This window comes from Bidens hawaiensis, unplaced genomic scaffold, assembly GCF_021521415.1.
Source record: "Bidens hawaiensis isolate Kalapana, Puna unplaced genomic scaffold, B.hawaiensis_p1.1 tig00031097_1, whole genome shotgun sequence".
NCBI lineage: Eukaryota > Viridiplantae > Streptophyta > Magnoliopsida > Asterales > Asteraceae > Bidens > Bidens hawaiensis.
The window spans coordinates 80397-90799 of record NW_027495207.1 but is presented as its reverse complement, the minus strand read 5'-3'; the positions used below and the strand labels follow the sequence as shown (position 1 = coordinate 90799).

Here is a 10403-nt window from a genome sequence, read left to right as displayed (position 1 = left end):
TTTCCAAGATTTTAGCCATTGTATTGATTTATATAGTTGAACTTTTGTTATTGATTTAAATGATTATAAAATAAATTAATGAAGAATTTTATTTTGAATTGTACTAAGGTTAAAAATTAGTCTTTCTAAATTTATATGAATAACTTAATATAATTTTATAGTGGTAATTAAATGAAAAATAACGGATGAGATTTTTATTCATTTAATAAATTGTTATACATTTTAATTAATGTTAATTAGGTGGAAAATGTATTTAAGGGAATTGTGTATGTGGAATCCAATATGTACACTCTATAATAGTGACATGTGTAAAAATCATCTTATTTTAATAGTATAGTTAGATTAGATTCGTTAATAATCCAAAGATAAAAATACTCAACACGACATACTTACAAGTAAACAAGTCAAAATTACGACACCTACTTAAGTATTTTCTAGCAAATAAGAAATGAAATATCTTATTTGTCTATCACAACACATTATATAAGAAATGCTACAATTTGAATACATCATTTTAAGACCGTCCTCGACACCAGGGTCAGGATAGGCAGCCCGTGGCTGCCCACTTTGGCGTCGCTTGTGTCATGGCGGCGCTTATCATTAATGTTATAATTAACAAATCAAAAAGCAACCACCGTTATTATGGTAATTATTTATTTGAGTTGCTTTATTACCCAATTAAGCTTTGTAAATTTAAAAATGTCGTATACTTATCGTATAATTTGCGTAATTATTTAAGTTATTTTATTATTAATACAAGTCTGTAATTTTTGTTCGTAATAATGGTGCGGACGAATTTACTTCTTGCCTAGCTATATGTGCCATGTCTTGATGGCTTGTAGCTTTCGTCCTAAAACCACTTAATACTACAATAACTCGACTATACAAATGTACATCATTTGGTGAAAACCATTTTTTCAACCAAATTTCTCTAAATGGCAATGTGTTTTCAAATCTTATATAGATCTATTTAAACACTGATTTAAACATAATTTTCTACTATAAAATTTAGATGTATAAATTCTCATTGTAAAAAAAGATGGTCACGTCGTTGCTTTTAAACCCAAAACCGTACCATTTTTAGCTTGAGCTTGGGCCAAGACTACACAAACGTCAATTTTAAGGCTAAAAACGCACCAGTTGCGGTATAAAGTCTATGTGGTAAGCAACCTTTGACATGTTTCCTTTTAAACATTTATTTTACCTACTAAAGATAAAAATACCGGACTCCACATATTTATAAGTAAATAAGTCAAAATTACCGTCACTATTTACAAAGTACTTCTATATTTTCCGAAAATAAGAAACATAACACGTATCATAACACGCAAATATAAACGTAAATTTACTGAGATTATAAGCAAGATAAATTTTCATCAATACAACTAACATGCAGAAAATAAACATTTATGCATCATTATAAAAATATACTTACCGACGGGATTTTACTTTTAACCTTAACCTTTTACCTTTCTTCACAGGAATCATGTTTCACAACACCTCATCATCTTGCTGGTAAGACATGGAGGAATAATCTTCAATGGGTAGCGAAGGCGGTGTTCCTGGTGGAATCGAGGCGGCACCGTTCTCACCAGCACACACACATAGCGCCTCGGCGTCACGAATAACGGGATCCAGATCGATTTGACCGCTTAACTCGTTGATGAATTTTAGAAGTGTATCGAAGTCCATTTGCTCTCCCATTATTTTGGCCCGGTATCGTTTAAGGATGGCGATACATATGTAAAGATGAAGATGCTCACTAGGATAGTGAGTCCATAAAACCTCCCATAACGTTAATGTTTTTTTGTATTCAAACTCCCTTTAATAACAATTAACATGACCGATTATAATTAGCATCAACTTTTATTTTTTTAACGGCATAATTTCAAAGTGAAGAATAGACTTGCCTTTTGAATTGAATGAGCAACCAGCGGAAACAGAAGAAATAGTTCAAGCAGTCGTTCGATTTAAAGTAGTTATGTAACGGGCTGTCCAGTAGTTCTACCAACTGTCAGTATCAAATAAGAAAAATCATATTAGAAATATTATATATCAATCCACATTTCCCAAAACATAATTACCTAATGATTCACGTAAACGTTAAATAATGCATAGTAAATGAGGTTAAATTGTTCCTTGTAGAGGTTGGTTATGTATCACTTGATAAGAATGTCATTTTAATTTGTTGAACAATTAAAATACTTATGTTGAACAAGTTTATATATGGTTATTGTTGAATAAAATCAACAAACTAACCAAATTTTCAACATTTTAGTAGTTTAGACATAACATATTTTGTAGTGGTTATGCCAAAAACTTTTAAATTTGATTATTATGATATTATTTGTATAATTGTATGTGAAATCTCCACAAAAGCATTTAGCAGGTTTAACAGGTCAACAAGACACTTTCAGTAAGTAAAAAAGAATAAATAAATAAATAAAAAGAAAACTAAAAATTAAGGGACTAAACTGCTAAAATACTGAAAGTTGCTAATTATTGCGAAAAACAGATCGGGTCGCACCGACCCACAAACAGTCTTCTTCTCTTTTAAAAACGTTGTACGAATAATTATTGTGAAATACAAATAATTACAGTCTTACAATGATAAACCTTTTACAATAATTTGTTACCCAAATTGGCCCACTAACCCAAAAGCGGGTTGAATGTGCCACCTCTAGCTTCATGTTTCGACAAACAGAGCATGTGACATACAATGTACATGTACTAACAAAAAACACACACGGTGAGAGAGAGAAAGAGAGGACCTTGGAGAGTGCAAAGAGTTGAGAGTGCATGCCACTCTGATCACGGTTGAAATTTGGTCCAAGTCGTTCCAATAACGAAACAAAACACCAGAACGCTTCAGATTCATCTTTCATGATGAAAAGTATTGGAGAGAGGAAATCACTCATTCCCTAATAAAATTATTAAATCTTTATGTCTCAAAACAAGTCAAACAAAAGATCCAAAAGGAAACGGTTTATATGTCACCTAAAGAATGATTTTAATACAAAAAACCTTCAGAATCATTTTATTCAAAAGGACAAGGGTAGTGTATTACCTGGCAGTAACCAAGGTCAAAGTTGTAGAACGAGTAAGTCAACAATATATCATGCATAAGGCGCACATTCGGATTGTCATCACCCTCATAGAATGACAGTGATCGATCAGTCCTTACCTTAAAAAAATAAATAAATATTCAACTATCAACAAAATGATGCACATTATGAATAAATAAAAATTATATTTTAATCTACGGTCTTACTCATACCACATCTTTGTCAATCAGACCCTTCCTTTCTCTGAATTTTGTAAATCTTTTCGTCTGTTCTGGAGAAATACTCTGCAGGAAGAAATTGGAAAAACCAAAAAATGGAGGCAATATCATAAATACCAGTATACCACTACAAACTTGGAAAATAATATATACACACATGCAAAACTAAAAATATCATATATACATAATAGTTAATATAACAAAAATACCCAATCCGTTAAAACAATTCAATAAATGGCCAATTTACCCTTATTTTTCTAAATCTTTACAATCTCATATATGCCCGTCTTCAACTTCAAATTTTTTTTATTTACCCATTTTTTACATTTTAGCCATTTTATTTTACCTATAAACAATAGTTTCTCAAAATATTAGATTGCTTATCCTTCATTCATTCAAATATCATGTGATTATACTTGGTTCGATTATCATGAAATTATACTTGGTTTTATTATCATATTCGAGTTCGATTATCTGATTTGAACATACAGATTCGATTGTTCCATCATCTGCCATCGAGGGAACAAAAGAGAGAGACGACGATTTAGCTTGCTTTCTCATCATTGATGTTGATCAAATTCCAAATAAAGATACAGTTTAAACAAATATAATGGAAATGGATAGAATGGACATTAAGTAAAAATTCATTATAGTTGGGCATATATGAAAAGATTCAAGTTTATAAGGGTAAATATTAAATTAATCCTAAAAAATATAATATTCCTTCATGGCTTCATAAACATTTATATAAAAGTTAATCGCATATTCACATACCTTCCATTGGTTTTTTATTGTTTCATACTCTGCCTTCTTAACTGATAAAGCATACTGCCTCTCTGCATATGTAGAATCATATGAATAATATCCCAATAAAAATGGCCAAACCTGAAAATTAAGTATCATCAGAAAGGTTTAGTTTTACTATGCAAATGAAAAAAAAAAGTGTAAAAAACCAATAATACCACAATAAACAAACCTCCTTCCTCAAGTTATGCTCAACTCCCCCGTAGAATATTCTCTTTTTCAAAGTATTTGAATCTACAATACGGCCTTCAGAATCCAAAAAGGTTGTCCACTGTATAAAAAAGTCTTAGCAGTCAACGACCTAGATGTACTATAAAGGGATTTATAATGGGACAGACTATAAAAACACCACTGACTCACTGACACACTATGACAATTACAACTCGTAGGAAATGAGGAAAAGGTTATACGAGACCGTGCGAAAATAAAAGAGGTATTATATGAGCCCGTTTTAAGGTGGTGTGCAAACGTTATACAGGCCCTATGACTTTACTTTAACTGACTTATGCGGCGGCGTTGTGTTCTGCAGAAGCTGTACGGCCCGTACGAAATGTTGTAAAGGTTATACAGCCCTACACAAGCCCGATTTAAGGTGGTATAAAATACGGCCCGTATGACTTTACTAGAAGCTGATTTATTTTACAGTGGCATGTTTTGCAAAAAGCTATGTGATCTGTATGATATGTGAGGGTGGTGTATGTATAGATAGATACACATACAAATCTCATTCATCAAAAACATTATACTTTTCTTTGTTGTAAGAAGTGTTTTGAACAGCAAAATTCGCTTCTTCCAACTAAGTGGGAAAATAAAAAGATATTTACAACCATTTAACAGTATTCCTGTAAAGTGTCCAAATAAGGAAAAGGTCAAACTTTTCAATAGAGAAGTGTTATATTGAAAAATGATTGTGGATGTTTAATCGTGACGCAGTATTTAATGATTTTCCATGAGCATGAACAAAAAGTATGCCTTACCTCTTGACGCCCTAATGGATGTTGTCGAGGCTGTCCCCATACCAGTGATAACTTATCAAACTGCCAAAAACAAAATCAATAAAGGAAAAGCAACAAGTTAAGAACAAATAAATTGATCTGTGAGCAAAGGAGTTCATGTGTTCATAATAGATGATAATGATAAAACATTAAAACCACAAATTTGCAACAGAACAAGTAACACATTAATGTTTTTACTTTGGTGATAGGTCAATCATCATAAGAGCCTAAGAGGACTACTAAGCTGAAAGCAGAAGTCCATGTTTATGCACACATCATGTGCTAGACATGTAGCATGCATTTCTAAGCTTCAAAACCATCATTTTTAACTTAAAAATATCTTATTAAACTATTTTCCATAGCTATAAATCACTCTTGAATTTTGACATATTTTACCTCTAAAGGATCAGAGGGTACGGGAACTCTCTTAGGAACACTTTCCTCATCATCGGAGGCCATTTCTTGTGAGTGATGATCTTTAGAAGCCCAATTATTCCTCCTTTTCTCATTGGGCCCGTGGCCATCAACAAGGCTATCACGAAAAAGCTGAGAAGTTGTCTCTCGTGCAAACCTTGTGACAAGAGAAAATTTCTCTAAAACATTAATTGAAAGATCTCGAGCGGGATCATGACTTTTTTGCCTCTGTTTGTTGTTTTGTTGCGTATTACTCGAATGACCATCACTAGAAGTAGGCTTATTAGTCAAATTGCCATCAGAAACTGAATCTGAAGATGAAGGGATTCTGTTCACAAGAGATCCTGGAAGCTCCAATGAAGATAAAGTTCTCTGATAACACATTTTTAAACAATATATGTAAAAAGAAACTGCAAAACAAAGTTTTAGAGATAAAAGAGTAGCAGTGGCAGCGGCGGCGGCAGGAGTAGTGATAATAATAACTATAACAGTTCATATAGGCTAGTGGCTACAAAACTACCAGAAATGAAACTGTACCTGAAGAGGATGTTGAAAGTTATTTACTAGAAACAGATTTGCATCTTCTGAAGACCTGTGATAGAACAGCTCAATTAGAAACAATAAGGTTTGTTTAAAATTGAAAAGCCACCCCATGCGATTTCATGATGTGCGCGTCACATGATGCTGTCTTTATGCATGATGTGGCACGTTATGCAGCTGACCAGTATTTGAACAAATTTGACCGTAGATTTTGCAATGGGTAAGAGTTTTTAAATCTAATTGAACAAACGATCAAACACGACTAATTAAATCGAACGAGGTCTTTTGCTCGTGTCCATTCATTAAGAAAATGATCGTGCTCGTGTTCGTTTATGTTCGTTCGTTAACAGTATAAATGAACGGTTCATGAACGTAAATGAACAAGCATAACTGAACACATATGAACTAACATAACGAGTTCATAAAAAATAAATGTGAACAATGGGCTCGACCGAAAAGTAATTAACAGTAGATAAACGAACGTAAACAAATGAACATAAATGAATGAAAACGAGTGAACATAAATGAATTTCGATGAACGAACGTTCACTAACATAAATGTATTCATGTTCATTTGTTTTACAAAATGCACCAAAAATTGTGTTCATATTAAATAAACGAGCGGTTGACTGAATGTTCGTTTCGTTTACAGGCCTAAAGACCACACTGAAACTCACAAGGAGCCTACATAAGAAAAACAACCAACCTGACAATAGGAACATGTTGCTTAATTATAGCTAGAAACTCTCGTACTCCACCACTATAGAAGTAGAGCGGAGGGAATGCCAGACCTGCACAAACTTACGGTTAGCCGTGAAATAAGCAAATGAAAATGTAAATTATGTTCAAATTGAACGGCGTCTACCAAATCTCAAAAATATATTGCGTCATAGTAAATTTGGAGATGTTATTAATGAATACAGTAGATCCAATCGTATCACAAAAGAATGTAATAACCTACCCGACGATACAACAATAACATACTGCCACCCTATTGTTGGTGTATGCCGACGAATCGACTGGATATCAGAAAACGGTAATGCTCTTATGGTGTACAAATTCTTGTCTGCATAAAGCAACACTGGCAATCAGATCCAACTATTTCAAACAAATCATGCGAGTATGCATAATTGCATGTACATATTACATACAATAAGTAAGATAACAAAAAGATAAAGCTAACCTCTTGCAGGCACCCCGGCATTTGAGCTTTGGCCTTTATAAGGTATCCAAGTCTAATATGACATCACAATAAAAAAAATAGCAGACCATGTATTATAAAAAGAAGGAATATTACTTCAAAACAAGAGAAGATTACCATAAGTAATGAAGAACCTTGCTTTATCAACTTCAAACGCCCACTGATCCTTTCTGCAGCATACTGAGTTGGATGAATTGTCACATTATCCTTCAGGTACACTATTTCAGCATCTTCTGAATCGCTAGAAGAGCTTCGTATGCTACTGTCATTACGAGTCATGTTTGAAGAACCCTAAAATATACATAAAACAAGTAGTAGTTGAGTATCACAATGTGTGTTTCTATAAAAAGTCACTTAATAACAAAAACAGTATAGTTTACATAACATATAGACTGGTATCCATTATTACTAAAATTCCATTTGTTGTATCCAGAGTTTTGTAGTTGGTAAGAAAAAATAGCAACTCAATTGCATCAAAGTTGTTTGTTTAATGCAAACACCATTGGTACAAGATATGTTTTCTAGCCTTATTACACAATAGTTGCATTTTTAAACCACCAAATCACACTTGCATATGTGCATATATGGGTGTATATTGTTCCTTATTAATCAAACCATAAAATGACATGACATCTTAACTGAGGTTATTTTAAGCCTATAGTACCTTCATCCAATTTATTAAGAAGCATTCCAAACAAGAAAGCATCACTTAGTTATGAATTTAATATCATTGCCTTTTGAAAAATAAAAATTCAATCTAGGTCAACTATTAACATAAAAATAATCTATTGCATCCTTCACCAAATCAAACATATTTTAAATCAAGTCAATTATAAAAAATAAATTAACTTATAACATGGTTCCTTGCTAAATCAACTTAAGTTCATCAACTAAGAAACCATCACTTTCAACCAATACAAATTATGAACTAATTTGTTTACTTATTCAATTACTATCATCAACAGTCCTGCATAGCTTCTAAAGTTCTAAGTAAATCCAAAAGTCATCAGCAGTGATAATCAATTGCAATTGTTCAGAATCTGCCTTACACGACACATAACTATGGATACTGATATACGCAGTTACGCACATACAGATCACGCTACTTTTATACAATCAGGTGAGAAAAAATTGCATACAATCACCAAACATGATTATTCAAATTCCATAAAACTAACAAAATCAAAAACCTCATCGATTAAAGACTAATAACTAACTCAATCGACATCATTAACTTCCAAATCGATCTGCAATATCTGTGTGTGTGTGTGTATACATATATATATATATATGATAGCGTACGAACTCTATTCAAATTCCAGAAACTAACAAAAGTGATCACCAGAGCCCTAATTACACAAAATAAAAAACCTCACCGCTTAAAACTCTAAGGGCGTGTTCGTTTCACAGAATTCGTGGGAATTCAAAGGAATTCGAATTAAAATCCCATGACATGGCGTGTTCGTTTCTTTGGAATTGGAATCTTAATTCCATTTTGGTGTGTTCGGTTGTCAAGAAATTGGAATTGGAATTCCTTTAAATAAAGGGATTCTAAATACTTCCAACATGTGGAGGATTTCAAGTGAATTCGTCAGAATCTTTTATCGAGTGTTTTTTTTAACGAGAAAAATGAATAAAACATTTTAATTTTTTTACTTCTTTTTTTATTAATATTTTGAGTTATTAAATTTTTATTATTATTTTTGAATATTTTTTTGAGGGGTTTTTGGTCTTAATAGAAAACCTATAAAAAAAATTTTAAAAAAATCATAATGTAAAATATAAATAAAAAACACAAAATCTAAAAAAACTAAAATGTTTCCGCCGTTATCCTCGTTAAAAAAAAATTGTCAAACGAACACATCAAGAATGGAATTGGATTTCAATTCCTTCAAATTCCAATTCTATGTTCAGATTCCAAATCCAATTCCTTCCGATTCCAAATCCTATGCAAATTCCAATTCCAATTCCATTCCATTATGTGAACCGAACGCGCCCTAATCGGCGTCATTAACTATCAAATCAATCTGCAACTAACTTCAACTAAAACATAATCAGAAATAACCGCCTATCGCTTTAAGTAAAATGATAGTTAAGGAAACCGATCACCGAGCCCTAATTTACTCGAAATCAACAATTTCACCGCTTAAAACTCTAATAACTAACTCAATCGGCATCATTAACTTCCAAATCGATCTGAAACTAACTGCAACAAACTTCAACTAAAAGCTAATTAGAAATAACCGCCGGTCGTAATAATGTAGGTATACAATCAATTACAGTTAATAATAGCTTGTGGTTTCGTGTTGTGTAAGTTAATTGCTTTGCTTACTTGTTGAGACGCGGCGGCGTAATCGGCGTCGTCGGACAGATCGTGGATATCGGCTTCGTGCATCGGCGGTGGTGGTGATGATGATGAGCTGGATTTGTTGAATATAGGGGTTTATGTGAAACTCTGGAATATGTGATGTAATTATTCTGTAGGATGTAACTGAATAAATAGTTAAACATAATATGTGAATCAATAATCGTATAGGTTGTAATATGCGTGAAGTCGATCGTAGTAGAAAGTAATATTTACCACCGCTTAAGGGTCATTTAAATGACGATAAAATAGTTACATGAACATTAACTTAGATGTTAGTGTATTTTATGTTTTAATAGGTTTTATCTCTCGTATTTCGGGGTTGTTTTCACTTTTAGTTTCTAATATTTGTATATTTTTTAAATTTTAATTTTATTTATTATAATAAAGTTAATAATATGATAAAATGGTTTCACAAATAAATGAGATGTTATAACATGTTTAAAAGTTATCTGGGTTTGGTGCCGCTTATTTTGTTACTATAAAATTGTTTCTTAATATCAATAATATCTTTTTTTAATTCGATATTAATTTTTAGTATATCCTTATTTTATAGGATTTTCATATTAAATATTTGGTGAGATTAATTTTTAACATAATGAGATGTTATAGCCGTTTAAAGGTTATCTGGGTTTGATGAGACCCATACCTGTGAATTCAAATCAAATGCATGAGAAACCTTTATTTACAAATAAAACCATCTGGTGGCTTAAAAGAATGTAAGAAGCAACTAGAAAACTTTTAATCGTTTCGTTTATATATATATTTAAGGAAAGATTGTGGGACCCAAACGAGGATATA

At 32.2% G+C, this 10403-nt stretch overlaps 1 protein-coding gene across 1 annotated transcript; it reads right to left on the bottom strand.

Moving 5' to 3' along the window:
- Positions 1 to 1398: 1398 nt before the first annotated feature.
- LOC143581545 (uncharacterized) lies at positions 1399 to 9632 on the bottom strand. The gene is made up of 15 exons (XM_077064308.1): positions 9570 to 9632; positions 7355 to 7528; positions 7220 to 7271; positions 6998 to 7102; positions 6743 to 6827; positions 6034 to 6088; positions 5479 to 5868; positions 5065 to 5124; positions 4260 to 4358; positions 4058 to 4168; positions 3278 to 3349; positions 3068 to 3184; positions 2772 to 2921; positions 1907 to 2011; positions 1399 to 1818 (listed from the first exon to the last, which is right to left on the bottom strand). Exons 1-15 carry the CDS (start codon positions 9630 to 9632, stop codon positions 1492 to 1494), a joined length of 1965 nt encoding a protein of 654 aa, XP_076920423.1. The 3' UTR covers positions 1399 to 1491.
- Between the last annotated feature and the right edge of the window lie 771 nt (positions 9633 to 10403).